General features: G+C 46.5%; 1 protein-coding gene across 1 annotated transcript in view; it reads left to right on the top strand.

The window, feature by feature from the left end:
• LOC139756335 (uncharacterized) overlaps positions 1-16,813 on the top strand; it is a 133,483-nt gene that overhangs the window by 19,915 nt on the left and 96,755 nt on the right. The window contains 1 exon segment of the mRNA XM_071675686.1: positions 9,264-10,984. Within this exon segment, the coding sequence (XP_071531787.1) occupies positions 9,277-10,984 (1,708 nt within the window). The 5' untranslated portion in view covers positions 9,264-9,276.

The following is a 16,813-nucleotide window of genomic DNA, read 5'->3' as shown; positions in this document are numbered from 1 at the left end:
GTACACCTCATCTCCCTGCCAAATAAACAGTACACCTTGTTTGCCAGTATATAATCTAGCCGTAAATAATCCTCTCCCTGACTCCCAATCTCTACAAAATGAACTATTCATTCGACTAGCCAATATATCCTACCCATCTCCCGGGTCTTACCTCAGAGCGTCAGTCCAGAACATAATGTTTCAGGAGGTTATCTCATCAGACATCGCCTTCCTTCACTCTACCATAAACCTCAAGTATCGACAATTTCTGCAGCATAAGTCCCACCCAACCTTCAGCACATTTATATTCTTATTGTAACTTAGAGAACCAGAGGCCTCTACCAGTAACTTAATGAGCCAAAGGCCACTTCCAGTAACTTGAACCAAAGGCCGCCTCCAGTAACTTAATGAGCCAAAGACCACTTCCAATAACTTAACGAATCAAAGGCTGCTTCCAGTAACTTAACGAACCACAGGCCACTCCCTGTTACTTAACGAATCAAAGGCTGCTTTCATAACTTAACGAACCAAAGGCGACTTCCAGTAATTTAACGAACTAAAGGTTACATACATCCAGTAACAACTCAATGAAGGCCACTTCCAGTGAATTAAACCGAATGCCACTTCCAGGCCTGGATACCAATTACAGAGAATCTTACCAATACTTAATAGTATTTCCTACACTCCAGAATTTAATTTCCTTCCCGCCTGCGTTCCAACTCACCAGAGTGGACTTGTACGTGTCTCCCAGAACCAATATTTCGAATTATTGCTTCCTGTTGCACCCTTGGTCTTGGTTTTCATTCTTACACAGGTTACTGGCAGTGTACCCTCTGCAGATGCAATGATACAAAGAACCATTATGGGGAAAATCATGTCGGGTACCCATGCGGGTCTACACAGTCTGACACAGTCCTCACATTCTTCACATTTCGTGCTTTTCCTTATGAAATTCTTGGAGTCTAGCGCTCCGTAGCTAACCTCCTGCTTAGCTCAAGGCCCTTTACACTCGGTTTACACAGTATGTATCCTCCTCTGACGTTGGTTCATTAACTGAAATTCGTCAGAATAACTTGGTGGTCAAACTCTTTCATATTGCTTTTTTTTTTTTATTATTTCTACTGAGGTATCTTATGTTATATTTTCCTTATACCCTGTAGAGAAATGTGACTACATTTCCTCGCTCCTTTATCCGTCTTATTTATTCCAATTTAGACTTTCGCATGTTACCACACATTGTTTATAGTTTTTTTTTTACTTTAGTTACACATCGTAACTTCTGTTGAGCGTGTGTATTGATAGGTGTGTCTGTAATGAAAGTCAGTATATTAGTAAAATATAATCAGATTACTTTTTCATTCTTATATACTTGATTAAGAATGGATTTCCCTAAGGCTCAGTCTGGGATTGAAGACTCGAGGTAAGTTTTTTGGTTAAGGAAGTCGCAAGCCGGATACTGTGATGTTCGAAATCGTAAAGTTATTTGTACGTAAGAAAGAGGAGGAAATTGTCGACCCGTGAGATCTCCAGTAGAGTGAAGGAAGACGATGTCTGACGAGATAACCACCTGAAATATTATGTTCTGGACCGATGCTCTTGAGGTAAGACTTGGGAGATGGGAAGGATATATTGGCTAGTCGAATGAATGGTTCATTTTGCACAGGGTGCTAAAGGGGGAGGATTATACACGGCAAACAAGGTGTACGGTTTATGGTGTGGGGAGACCAGGTGTGGAATTTATGGGGGTAGAGAGGAAAGGCACTGATTGGTGGAGAGATTAGCCCTTGGGGAAATGTTTTCATTGAAATTCTTAGTTTGTTAATCGATTATAGATGCGTGAAGGACAGGGAAAATCGAAGGATTTACACAAAGGATGTCTGAACAAATCAATCCCCTTCCCTTTGTAATATGTCGGTGTTACGACACATGATGGTGGAGGATTAAGCACGAGAAAAATCTTTTTCCACGGAAGATCTTGTTTGGAGGAGAGATGAGAGGTTGGACATGGGTTGACATTTTGGGGTCAGGACTGATGGTCTCCACCTTGCAGACAAAGGGAGCGAGCGCACATGACTGACGAGGGCAATTACCTCGACGAACAATCACACAGCAAGACCAGCGAGAGTCGTGCAGCAGAGCAGGCTCCCGGCTGAAGCCAGCCTTGCTAGGCTACGTCACTCACACCAGCATCGCCACAGCCAGTGGTTGTTGGTCTTGAACGGCCTCGCTGAGCCGACTCGGATCATCCCAAATACCCGTTGCATCTCTCTCTCTCTCTCTCTCTCTCTCTCTCTCTCTCTCTCTCTCTCTCTCTCTCTCTCTCTCTCTCGAGTGGTTCCTTGGCCGAAGATGAATATTAATGAATGCTATTCGCGCATCATTTCAAATCATCTCCTCCAAATAGCTAGTAATATTTCACACACACACACACACACGCTAGTGGTGGATGCATGGAATAAACTGAAAGAGGATAACGGTAAATGTAGACAGCATGCAAAAATTTAAAAGGTTTGTCCGATATTAAAGAATGTTGGAGAGATAGAGGGGCCACGAGCCTCTCTCTCTCTCTCTCTCTCTCTCTCTCTCTCTCTCTCTCTCTCTCTCTCTCTCTCTCTCTCTCTCTCTCTCCCAGTACAGTAACGTCTGGGAATTACAAACGGGTAAACGGGTAATTACGGTGGTTATACATAACAGCTGGTTTTCCCTTCCCTTCTTTACGCATGGATCGTATCCATTAGACCCGAGACTTGCCAGCAGCTACACCAAACATTAATTCCGAGACTTTTTTCCTTGGGCTTTTATCATTGAAATATATCTTGACAAGAAAAAAAAACGAACATATTTTGATTTATCGTCACATTTCAGAATACGATATTAAAATTCCTTGCTACTTGTACTCCGTAAACACGTGTAATGAAGTGTTTTACTTGGAATACGACATTGTGTTTGATTAGTTAATTAAAACTTCGTGAGGAACTATTCCAGGTAGTCGTTACGATTCGGTATTATGAGAGAGGCTGAGCTACTATGCATTTTAATCCCTTTTTTTTCTTCTACGTTTCGTCCAATTCATTTGATAGTTTCCTTAAATATGTTATGATAACGTTCGCGGACCAACGAAGCAGTAAGTCACTCTGTTCCTTTGAACCCGAACTTGATTGACATCTTGAGCACAACGGGAAGGAACCTTGGGTTATGACGTTGCGCAGAGTGTCGTGATGTGCGCCAGGTGGACATGAAATTCTGTTATCACATGAGAATATAAAAAAGGCGAAAAAGAAATAAAAATGCTCTTGGGAGATCGTCTGCATCCACTCCAGCGATCTGGAACGCTAGCGAGAAAGAAACTAATCTCCAGACAGATTAGAAAAATGACTCCATATTGATAAAAATTATTTTATGTCCAGGATCTAATCCTGGACATGGCCTTTGGTTCGTTGAATTTCTGGAAATGGTCTTTGGTTCGTTAAGTTACTGGATATATGGCCATAGGTTCTTTGAAGTTGCAGGAAATCACCTTTGATTAGTTAAGTTACTAGATGTGGCCTTTGGCTCGTTAAGTTACTGGAAGTTGGCCTTTGGTTCGTTGATTTACTGCAAATGGTCTTTGGTTCGATAAGTAATTGGAAACGGCCGCTTTGGGTACGCTAAATTCATGGAAGCGGCCTTTAGCTCTTGAGTTACTGGATAGTGGTCTTTGGTTCGTTAAGTTATATAAATGTGCTGGAGAGCATATGGCTTGAACTCGAAAGGCGGAAATCATTGGCAAGTGAGATACACAGTAGAGTGGAGAGAGAGGAGGGATGGTGCTCTGACGTAACGCCCGGGATAGGGGGGATGTATGGGTTAGTCGCGTGAATGGTTCACTTTGAAGCGGGTGGGAGGTAAAAGGAGAGGACTATACACGGATTGATTATGTGCTGGCAAACAGATTGTACCGTTTATGGTGTAGGGAGACGCGATGCACGGTTTATGGTGCAGGGAGACGCGATGCACGGTTTATGGTGCAGGGAGACGCGATGCACGGTTTATGGTGCAGGGAGACGCGATGCACGGTTTATGGTGCAGGGAGACGCGATGCACGGTTTATGGTGCAGGGAGACGCGATGCACGGTTTATGGTGCAGGGAGACGCGATGCACGGTTTATGGTGCAGGGAGACGCGATGCACGGTTTATGGTGCAGGGAGACGCGATGCACGGTTTATGGTGCAGGGAGACGCGATGCACCGTTTATGATGTAGGGAGACGCGATGCACGGTTTATGGTGCAGGGAGACGCGATTCACGGTTTATGGTGCAGGGAGACGCGATGCACGGTTTATGGTGCAGGGAGACGCGATGCACCGTTTATGGTGCAGGGAGACGCGATGCACCGTTTATGGTGCAGGGAGACGCGATGCACGGTTTATGGTGCAGGGAGACGCGATTCACGGTTTATGGTGCAGGGAGACGCGATGCACGGTTTATGGTGCAGGGAGACGCGATGCACCGTTTATGGTGCAGGGAGACGCGATAGATGCACGGTTTATGGTGCAGGGAGACGCGATGCACGGTTTATGGTGCAGGGAGACGCGATGCACGGTTTATGGTGCAAGGAGACGCGATGCACGGTTTATGGTGCAGGGAGACGCGATGCACGGTTTATGGTGCAGGGAGACGCGATGCACGGTTTATGATGTAGGGAGACGCGATGCATGGTTTATGATGTAGGGAGACGCGATTCACGGTTTATGGTGTAAGGAGACGAGGGTTCCGGTTTATGGGGGTATAAAGAAGATGCAAACAGTTTATGAACTGACTGATGTGAAGTTTAGCCTTCAGGAAATTGTATACAGTGAGTTCTTTTGTTTTTTAGTTTATTAATTGAATTAGATATATGAAGGACGGCAAATTGAGGGATCTAAACATTAGTATTTGGACGAGTTCATCAGTTCCCTGTAAGGTGTCAGTATCACAATACATCGTGGTGAAGATCAGACATCGGGTAATTTTTTTCTCTAGAAGATCGAGTTTAGCGGGAGATGAGGAGGTTGGCACAAGGATCAGGACCGATGGCTTCCACCTGCAAACAAAGGCAGCGAGCGGACCTGACCGATAGTGACAAATACCTTGACAATTCCTGTGAGAGAAATGGGAGTCGTTCAGCAGGCTTATGGCTAGGTCCTCCCTCACTTGTCTGTACCAGCGTCGCCAGAGCCACTCGTAAGTCTTACAGCCTCCTGTGACGAGTGGGTGATCATTCCAAACGACGCGAAATCATCTTGCTACGTTCAGCATTTTAATCAAAGGTTCTCATAATGATTACTCTTAACACACACACACACACACACACACACACACACACACACACACACACAAGTATCATTATCCTTGGAGTACTGCAGTAGACTTGATTCATGAATTGACAAAGTCGGCTCGTGAAGGCATTATCCGGATTCATATAAACACAAATGCTCTAAATATTGTAGCAGGTTAAGGTGATATGAATCTCGTTTAATTTTGATGTTCTGTTGCGATATATCTGATGACGAATGTGTTGATAACGTACATTAAGTAACTGTAGGAGCGTATACTATCTGCACATTGATGTTTTTAGCCTTATCCATCAAGATTACGATGTCGATGTTAACTTGCGCCTGGGTGAACAACGGTCATCGTTAAGGCTCTCCTTCGTTACATGGGACGGACGCGAGGCAGTGAAAGTCGACGCTAAGAGAAAGTAGAGGACACACACACACACACACACACACACACACACACATGAAAGCCGACTTAATCTAATGATGGATGGAGGTCGTGTGGCTTGTGGAAGTAAGTTAAGGGTAAGACGTGTGTAACTCATCGTGTGCGCAGAACTGACAGGCTGAGGCCTTGATGCAGTCGTCTCTCTCATACGTGGCAGGAGGACGGACATGGCAGAGTGGTGAGATGGCCCAACAGAGTCGGGAAATTGACGTCCTGGGGAGAGGTTTTGGGGGTTTGTAGGTTCGATAGACTGACAGCCAGGGAAGAACCAGGAGGAGGGAGGTGTTGTAAGTGTGGGAATCACGGGTGTAGAGGACGGAGAAGGGACAGAGACCTGCGTGCCTCCTGTGTGCTGCTATCAGTTGAGTGGACCATGCGAGACATACCGAGAGGCAGCTACTGATGAGGAACTCTAGTAGTGTCTTGATGCCTCCTCAACCACCCCTCTGCCAGACCCACCTCTATCATCACCACTACCACAACTACCACTGATACCACCATCACACCGACATATATCACAACAACAACCACCATCAGTTACCACAAGTACTCTCATGCAGATGAGCGACGGTCCCTCAGCCGCGTCACCATGCCTCCATCACCAGCACCATAGCTGGGGTATTGCGTCATGGGCAACCGTTCCCACATCCCGGCCGCTCTTGCTGGCACAGTGCCTGGCCCTTGGCTGGCCGTGGCACCCTAGGGACACACGGAGCCACATCAGGGCCGCTCTGTACGGAAGTGCCTCGCCACAAGCATGTGCACTTCTTTTCACTTTTGTTTGTGGTCGAGGTGTCTCTCCCGCGGCTCCTACAGTTTACCTCCTGCCGTGGTTTTTATCGTGTGGTCGTGGTGCAGTTGTGGCCGATGTATGTGCTGGTAGAGACTCCGGCAGGGGGCTGTAGAACTGACAACCCCCATCCCTACGTAAACACTCGTTAGAGAAGTAATACGATTCTCTTCCTTCGAAATCCTATACAAAGTTTCAGATGCTCTAGACCCGCCTTACTCCTCGAACTGTTTCAGATAATGGCTTCCGAATGGCTGAGGTGTGGCTGTTTCCCTACATGACTGTCGTAGGCTGTTTCCCAATATGGTGTGAACGCTGCTTGGGATGGATGCACGTGCGTGCGTGCTCGACCATCTCGTGCCTGTATATGTGTACATAGAACTCCAACATGGCTGCAAACATGTATGTGTGTGACACCAGCCGCTGTATATGTGTACGCCATCATTCGCCAGGAGGTACCTGTCGCTCCTCACACTGCAGACCAGTACAGGACGGGCGGCGCTCGGGGTGCGGCTAGGTAGGTCATAACCTACACCACGGGGGTATTTTTAGTACTGGATGAGTGGGGAGGCGGCGGCAGGGGCGGCCTGCATTACCCTCGCCTCACCCACCGCCTTTTTTTTTTTTTCTAACCTGCTCCGCCGTAGTATATACCATGGGGCCATGACGTACGGGCAGCTTGGTATCTCGCTCAGAGGCGCCTTCCTCCTCCTCCTCCTCCTCCTCCTCCTCGCCTGCTGCTGCTGCTGCTGCTACGTAATCTATTGCTGTTTGCTGCCAATGTTTTTGTTCATACTGTGATTTATTTGCCCTTTTTTTCGTCTATTTTTAGTTTTTATCGTCTTCATGTTGGTGGCTGCTATTAATGAAGGTGGCTTCTGCACCGTGTGTGTGTGTGTGTGTGTGTGTGTGTGTCTTGTGTGTAGGTGTGACGATGTTGTGCTACAACGCTAGGGTTGCAGGACGTGGTAGTGCGTCAAGTTGCCGGTGTAGCCAGACTGCAGCGGCTCATATCGCTATCTTGTGCCGTTCCTCACGTTGAGGACGTATAAAACGGGAGGGGGAGTTGCTCCCTTCCTCCCCAGCGCCCTACGTCAGCATTACGCTCCTGACAAAGCATCGTTATGACCCTCAAGTCCAGCATTTGCCTATTGTCGTGATGAATAAAGAATAGGGCGTGATTCCTGGGGCTCCTCTTGCTGCCTGTGGAGTGAGGGACAATTTTTCGGGTGTGACACAGCGCGAGAGGAGAGGATGGTTTATATTCCCCACAAGGGCTCCCGAAGCTTCAGGAGCTCTGGCCGATGCCCAGAATAATTGCTCGGGGAAGAGCAGAGTTTGAAGCTCCTCATTACATCTTGATGCAAAAGTTTGACCTGAACTTGTCTGACAGGGCTTGCTGGCGTGGGAGCTGCTGCTGGTCTTCACGACGCTCGCTTCTTCACGATTGTTGATGCCTCTTGCCTGAGCAGAGTGTTGGTGTCTGGATCATTGGCTTTGGACGTGTATGGAAAACATGGCCAGCGGCTTGATTATCTGTGATAATGATCCGCTTCCTTGGTTGTTCATACCCTGTAACGATCCACCGTTTTGCACGGCTCCATCATTCTCTCAGGTTTGCATACTTTTGTAACCGAGGTCACCATCGTGTGGTGGGTGGGTCCGGGGGATGATGGTTATGGTAGTCAAGGGTGAACGACATTCAGAGAATCTCAGTATGTGTTTACGATGCTCTGTGCACTTATGTAGAGTAACCCTTCATCACTGGGACTGGCGACCTGTCATACCGTAATACTTGTGATGTAGATCCAAGCGTGTGAAGCCGGGATATAGCGTCACACAATGCGATCGGAGTTCTGTTCCGTCGTCTTTCTGTAAGACATCTGTTTGTTTGACGTCTGCAACCCTTCGGTGGGGAGGTTACTACAGACGTCGCAGGTCTGGGTTAGTAGCTAGAGCAATTCATTTTCTGTGCTTATTATGTTATGGGTTCCGGATCCTGCCTGAAAATGTGTCCCGAAGGCGAATGCTCCAGAACAAGAATCAATCAAGAAAACATTTCTCTTCCTGTCGCCTTTGTATGGCGGTGCGGCACTGTCATTACTTGATGGCCCAAGGTTCTCCTCGTTCGGTAAGAAATTAGGAAAGATGAAAATGCCGTTCGTCGACAAATGACGCTGTACCCCAACATCTCATCCGTGCTCGCCTTCAGGTACTCCAGTCGATTGCAGAGGATCAGAATATGGGCCCATCCCAACGGAAGACATTCTCCGGTATTGATGGAGTGGAGAGAGAGTCATCATGCTTCACCTCGTGATGCGATTTCTCTCCATGTCTTGCAAAATGTTGCACTATAGTCTTATATGTTTGGTCACTTTGTTCCAGCCAACTGTTGCAGTTGTCGAGCTTAGCGGGCTGTCATGGACCACATACTGCGTGTGGTACGGATCATATGGTTTGAAAACGAAATCACAAAACAAGTTTCTTGATCTCGATGACTTGAGATGAATGAGAGGACCTGTGATACAAATATGCCTCCGACATCATTGTGATTGTAATATAAGTGTAATGTAAGATACTGGATGAGGTAGGCAATATTGTAGAATGACGTGGATTCACTTCAGATTGCATTGAGTGTCTGTAATGTATTGTATATGTATATTTTCATTTAAGTCTCCATGTTGTAGCTTCCGCTCACTGACTTCCCTTTTGTCGGATCCTTCTCCTCAATGTTGTCTCTCTCCTCCAGCAGGTTGAGCAGGATGGAGCCGGTGCAGGACTTCAGTCGCCTCCGAGTCACCGACTCACCGCAAGAGGGAACCAAAACAACCCAGGCTATGTCAGCCGAACCTTATCCTGCAGTTGGCCTTCTGCAGGTGGCGGCAGCTCCGCCGCAAAACAGCCTCCAAAGGCCCCCGCCGCCGAAGTATCCCTCAGGGGATTCGCTGGGAGCCGGTGGGGCTGGAGGAGCCGGTGCCGGACTGCAGCTGGGAGCCGCCTACGCCGACAACGCTCACAGCTACAGGAAGACTCGTCCCCCTCCGCAGTACCATGAGGCCGTCGGCGGTTTACACCGGTTCACCAACTACAATCCTGAATCCAATTTGCAAAAATTTGCCTCCGAGACGTCCCTACTGGCGGGACTAGGAGGGGAAAAGGGCGGCTACCCCGGCAGGGAACACGAAGGTCACAGGGGACGCTCTCAGTCCAACGCCGCCTGCATCAGCCGCCCGCTGGACATCCCGACCAGAACCTGCCCTCGGGAAGACTCGCTGGACTCGTCCATGAAGACCCCGTCTTCCTTCACACAGATAAATTCGTTATTCCGGCAGCAGTCTCCTCACACAACTGTGAGCACCACCACGCAGGCCAACCCTGTCCTGGTCCAGCAGAAGCCTCGAGTGGTGCCCAGGAGGTTACAACAGTTCAGAGCCGATGCCGCCACCCAGGGACCAAGCGGGAACCCGTCAGTCACACTTCCAATCCCAATTATGAACACGTTTCGGTCAAAGAGTCCGAGTTTGGACTGTTTTCTGAACCAGAGGGATCTAGATTTGACATTCCGTCGGTCATATCGATCAAAGAGTCCAAGCATTGACTGCATTGTCTCGGAGGCTAGTGTCACCACCACCAGTAAAATATACCCTTGCAAGAGTCCCAGTGTGGATACGTGTCTGAATCGTATAGCTGGTCCAGGTGGGGCCCGCCTTTCCCACGGTAGTTGCCGGGAGCAGGAGGCTCGGCAGACTAGCAGTCACCTGAGAGTTAACAGCGCCAAACACTTTCGCAGCAAGAGCCCGAGTCTGGACGCGGGCGTCTTCCTCGAGGCAGTGCGAGGCGGTAACCACCTCGAAGTCCCGGGGAAGTTCTATTCTTCACGCCCTCTTACAAGTACCACTCTGACGGAGGTCAAAGCTGAGTCAACGGAGCAGCCACTTGTGGCTGGCCGCGGCGGCGATGGTTCCTTACTTATCCCAGCGCCGGGCACTCTAGAACGCCGACCGAGTGCTCAGAGTTTACCCGACTTATCTGGGCCTACCTTGGACGACCTCTGCCCCGTTACTGGCCCCTCACCGACTTCCAGTTTACGACCGTTCAGCCCTCCGATCTACACCCAAGCTACTTTCACGACCTCCCAGGGACAGCACCCCTCCGAGCTGCAAGCAGCAGGGTTCACATCTCCGTCGCTCACCAGCAAGACCAGCTCCCAGCACCTGTCTGAGACCACGGACACTAGACTGGAAGGCCTCCGTTCTCACCATAACCTGCGGACATCCCCGAGCCGTGACATACCTCGCATCAAGGGGAAGCAGGAGCTTCCTGGCCCGGCCTTCCCTCACCACCGTGAGCACCCGGACATGGCCAAAGGCCCGCTCCTTCCCGGTCTGGAGCGGGTCTTGTCCCCGCTGGAGACACGGTCGGTGGCTGGCAGCTCTAACCTGGTGGTTAGCCGCCTCAGCGACAACACAGGTCAGTGAAAACAATTATTGCTTTACTGTACATGTTACCATTCTCTAGATTGGAACCTCTGTCCAGTTTTATTAGCACGTCACTATGGTTTTGTTGAAAACTAGTTCAGCTGCTCTCGGCCCTGTAGATAGAATGAAAAGGGCTGAGCAGTAATGACATTGATGTTCTCTAGTTCTGCCGAAGATGTAGCAATCATGGAATCTGCCAAGCGGCAGCAAGACATTGAATCCCTCGGTTAGTGGTAAGTACAGTACTGTCATGTGTGAAGTTGAGTATTTCTCTTTCAAAGTACATTAAACCCACAACAGTTCCCTGTGGTTCGTTGGTAAAAATAGGTCGTTTTACCGTAAAAAAAAGTAGCCTTAAAAACGTATCTTCATATTGTAAGGTCAAGGTATATCACTTCGTTGCAAAATTGAATAAGAATTGTTTTGAGGATAGATTGGCGATGCATTCTCAATCCACTGAAACGTGCGGGTTACTCGTGGTTGGAATTTGTAAGGCTTTTTCTTTGTTCTTGGCGTTACGTTTCTGAAGCGGGAAACGGCGAATAAATACGAAAACAAAGACTTGATGCTTGGGTCTATTGCCATCTCAGGGGGTAAAAGCAGAGAGAAGATATTTGAGTGGTGGAGTAGGTACCTTATAGCTGGGCTGGGGGCACGCCACGAGTTAACACTGAGACCCAGACATCATTAATTAACGTTGATTGTTGGCCTTAATGCCAGCCACATCCGGGTGTCTGCCGTGGCACGGAATGATGTCTCCAGGGAAATCCCAGGTGTCTGATTATGAAACTGAACCCGTAATTCCTCATCACTGAAGCCTCGAACATATGCACCCACACACTGCGCTCAGCGTCCCCTTCCTTCACCACGATACGTAACGGTGTATCGAAGCTTCATCCTTTGTGAGGCACAACGTACCTTTTAACTCTAGGGAAAAAGAAAAGGATATGTTTGAAGTTACCATTTGAGAGAAGCTTCACTCGTAATGCATCCATGAACCAACAACTGTCGGTATTCGAACCACTGTTTCTGTCCGAAACTTTCTGGTGAAACCAGGGTGGAATGGTTCATTTGGTTTGATATAAAGTACCTACATTATTCCAGTCTTTGTTGATGGTACTGCATAACTAGATCTTGATGTACTTCGTGCTGGATGTGCTTCATGCTGTAACTATTCCTTTGATGTAGAGTGTTACCAGGAAAATATTTTTCGTAGAAATAGCACAGAAAATGTGTGTGTTCCGAGTCCAGGTCATGCATACATCCGACTTTTCCAGCGCCCAGGAAATGACACGAAAAAAAAAATCTACTTTTCATGTTGCTGGAATACTGATCAAGGGACTTGACTGTATATGTAGTTTTAAACATCATTTTCCCGTAGCGTCGCTGCTGTTATCATGATAATCAGATCGAAACACGTTTGTATTATGTTTATTCACTAAATCATTTATTTGAATTTACCTCATGGTCCTGGAATTACTCAAGACCCAGTTTCCAGGGGCTCCTGCAGCTCCAAGTCTGCGCTGCAATCAGTGGCAGCGACAGGATGACATTCTATGCAGCGAGAAGTTCTGTCACAAGCCTCGACTCTCTTCCGTCAACTGAGGATGATATAAACCTCTGTGAAGGTATCTTTACACTCGCGAGGGTAGCCTTGTGTAGGCGGAGTCCGGTAGCACCACAGTACTTGTTTGACAGTCATATCTTTATGTTTTATCAGATATTTTCCTTTCGGACATTTAGTGATTTTTAGATCAGACTAATGTTTGTAGAAACGTAGTCACACAACAGTGCCTCTTGGACGAAGTACAACACCAAGGCCAAAGCAGAGTGATCGACAGAGGTTTCGTTGGAAGTTGATGCAAAGTCGGACATGTCCTCATTGTATGGTTATTGTACGCCGTCTGTGCTAGTCTCCGCTTGGTGAGAAATGTTTGGTCCAGTATAAGGTTTCCATGGCCTTCCTTACAGATCGAACTTGGTGGGGTTATTCTGTAAGGCAGAGGATGAAAACAAACATAAGTTCAGTAAAGAAAGGTGAAAGATAGTAACATGATTCAGAATATAAAGACAAAAAAAAAAAAAAAATAGACGGATACTTTTGAGACGATAAAGACGTGAATGAGAGACACAGATGATGTAAAAGAATAAGAACGAAGAAGAAAGGAGGTATTTTTCGTGCCAAGAAAAAATAGTCTTAAGGTGAAACGAGTTTGTTCTCTTTGATATACAAGTACTTTAATGTCTTTTCCGTGTTTTCATATTTGCAGCTGAGTCAACTTTCAGAATGTATGTTATTCAGAATAGCGTGAAACCATGAGTTTCCTTCCTTGCCAGGAACGTGTAATTAATGCTTTTAGCTCTGTAAAACTGCAGTGCTTGAAATTGGCATTTTTAATTACTCTCGCGGGAGCTGTTAAAGTCCTATGTTTGACATTTGCATAATTGTATAGACACCCTTTTTTTTTTCAGTTCTGCTTCCTGCAAAACTTTTATTGTTTTTTCCATTTCGTGAAGTCATATGCTGTCATATTCTTTACACGCTTTTGAACACGAGTAGATAGTCCTTTGACTTATATCTGATTTAAGCTTTTATGGCGACCGTAATTTAAGATGTCACTGTGAGGTTGTAACTGCGTCTCAATTACACCATCATGTATTTGGTCGAATATCCCTTGAGCACGGCGATATGACACTTGAGGATAGGTGGGGTGACCTTGATGGTCTGGTCAGAGGTCAGGCCATAACGGCGTGCTTAAGGGTCGTTACGTCGTGGTCAAGGGTCGTTACGTCATGGTCAAGAGTCGCAACGTCGTGCTCAAGGGTCGTTACATCGTGCTTAGAGGGTCGTTACATCGTCTTTAAGGGTTATAATTTCACCCTCAGGGATCGCAGCGTCGTCCTCAGTGGTGCAAAAAGTCGTACTTAAGGGTCGTAAAGTCGTGGTTAAGGGTCGTAACGTCATGCCGAAGGGGCTTAAAAAAAAAGGGAGCTATGAGAGGGAGAGAGAGAGAGAGAGAGAGAGAGAGAGAGAGAGAGAGAGAGAGAGAGAGAGAGTGACTGGAGGTTGGCCAAGGTGACAGCTGTTTCCCATGTGCGATGATACTCTGAATCAAGGACGCTTCCCTCTGGTAGCAGCACATCCCCACCTCACATCCCTGGTCATACTGCCTCCTCCTCCTCCTCCCTCAGTGATCAGATGTTCACGCGAAAAATCTGGCGAGAAATTCTTTGTTTCTGCGGAAGACGAATCCGAATTCGTATCCGGATTTAACACCGGGACATTCAAGAAGGGGAAACGTAATCTTGTTTCAGAAAGAGGAAGCCGTTTCTATCTTAGATATGTTTTTTTGTGTTAAGTATTAGATAGTGAAAGTAGTAATAGGTTACGTAAGTTACACTGTTATCACCAGTGAATTTCTGTGACTTAATTCGTTCATAATATCATCGCGCTCCTCACTAATATACTTGGATATTGAGTTAGTCAGTAACCTACAGTCATCTTAAGCGTGCCACGCACTTGAAAATTAATGTCTTCTTAAGTAACCAATCACAGTTTCTCATCCCGGGACTGTTTGACGCATATGGTCCTATTGCTTTTAGCGTATTTGTTATTATTATTATCATTATTATTATGATTATTATTATTATTATTATTATGTTGAGACGGCACGGGCAGCTGAGGCCCTAATGAAGGCCATCCCATTATAATGGATCGCTATATATATATACATGTGCCCTAGCCTGAGCCAGGTACCCATCTTATTGACCATCCCCTAGGGGTGGATGAACAGCTGGGTTGACTGTGGACCGACTGCCGCATCCAGGATTCGAACCTATGGCCTCGACCTTGGGCGGCCCGCGAATGAGTTAATATTTGTAGCAGTCAGTTGTTTGTAGTTTGTGTATGAAGATTCCTTTAGTAATATGTGAGGTAAATATTCAGACAATAAAAGACAATGCTTTTCAGTAGCATTTTTAAAAATTTCTTTAGATTTAGAAAGGACATAACATTTTGCCGTATAGAAGATAAAGCATAACATGGACGACGCTGAAATGGAATGTTATTATTTGTGATTAGGTGTTGCAACTTTGAAGGAGGAGGAGAGGAATAGTCATGTTCCTCCTCAAAGATGATGTATGAAGTGGGGGGTTTGAGGCGTGCGGAACGGAACACTTTGAGGATATCATGGCCTCTTATCTCTGACCAAACATATAAGCATCAAAGCCTGTTTAACATAGTTTGGAAAGCCTGATGATGCAATTACTGCCGATGCTGTTAAGAGGTGATCCTAGACAGGTGGGTCGGAATGGTACCGCGTGAGGACCCGACGCGTGGTGGGTCCCGTCCGTTAATCAGGATGGGGGTATTTACGCTCCTCCGACGCCGTCTAAAAGGCTTAATATTCTGTAGATTCATTTACTGCGTTATTGGATACAAGAAGCGACTCTTTCGATTACTCAAAGAAAAAAAAATCCTTCACATACACCGGACGTGCAGTTGTTGACTAAAACAACGCTCGTCGTATTGTTATATCAACATCTCACTTGATATTTGACTAAGGAAGAGTTAACGTTATAGCCTGACTCCACCCCACCCTCATAATCCAACACCCGCTCGGAAACGGGACACCCCCTCCGCCACTCGAATTGTCTGATGGAAGAAAGAAAAAAAAAAAGCGTTTTGCATACGACACCACGCTTGCAGAGTATGCTTTCTGCCATCATATAAAGTCACAAGAGTAAAACAAACGGACAGACAGCCGCACCCAAGCAGGAGCAGTCGAGGGGTGGCGGTGGGCTGGTCGGTCGAGCATGCCTTAGCCTCAACTTGTCACCCAACACCAGGAGCCTCGGCATGAATATTGAGCGTCGCGGCGGCCATCTGTAGAGGCAGCTGCCTTGCGACACGAGCGAGCGAGCGAGCGCCAGCCAGCCCGCGGTGGGGGAGCGACCAGGCCACCACACTCCGCCCTTTTGGGCATCGGTTGGTAATGGCAAAATCTCACACTCATGGAAGATTAACTTGAGTACGATCACCAAGGTTTTATAGGGTACAGTGCATTAGGAGATGGAGCAAAACCATGATTGTCATACAGAAGGACTTGATCGATGCATCATTGGGATAAATTAGTCACTATTCCTGGGCAAAGGGTCATAATGAGGTGTATGTTTGAAGGTTTAGTTGTATGAATGCAAGTCTTGGGTCTTGAACATAGAAGGTGGATATTGTGGAAAATAGGTGTTAGATGTTCATTAGATTCCTTTATATATATATATATATATATATATATATATATATATATATATATATATATATATATATATATATATATATATATTTTTTTTTTTTTTTTTTTTTTTTTTATACTTTGTCGCTGTCTCCCGCGTTTGCGAGGTAGCGCAAGGAAACAGACGAAAGAAATGGCCCAACCCACCCCCATACAAATGTATATACATACGTCCACACACGCAAATATACATACCTACACAGCTTTCCATGGTTTACCCCAGACGCTTCACATGCCCTGATTCTGAATCCACTGACAGCACGTCAACCCCGGTATACCACATCGATCCAATTCACTCACTCTCTCTCTCTCTCTCTCTCTCTCTCTCTATATATATATATATATATATATATATATATATATATATATATATATATATATATATATATATATATATATATATATATCAGTCTGTTGAAGTGAAACGTTGACTGAAAACAGCGACAAGTGAAATATCATTCAGAGGGAAAATGATCGTTATCGCTGGCGTCTCGTAAAGGGAAGGGGAGTTGGGGTGGGGAGCACTGAAC

Source organism: Panulirus ornatus, chromosome 21, assembly GCF_036320965.1.
Source record: "Panulirus ornatus isolate Po-2019 chromosome 21, ASM3632096v1, whole genome shotgun sequence".
NCBI lineage: Eukaryota > Metazoa > Arthropoda > Malacostraca > Decapoda > Palinuridae > Panulirus > Panulirus ornatus.
The sequence above is the reverse complement of the archived record's forward strand: the minus strand, read 5'-3'. Positions and strand labels throughout refer to the sequence as shown.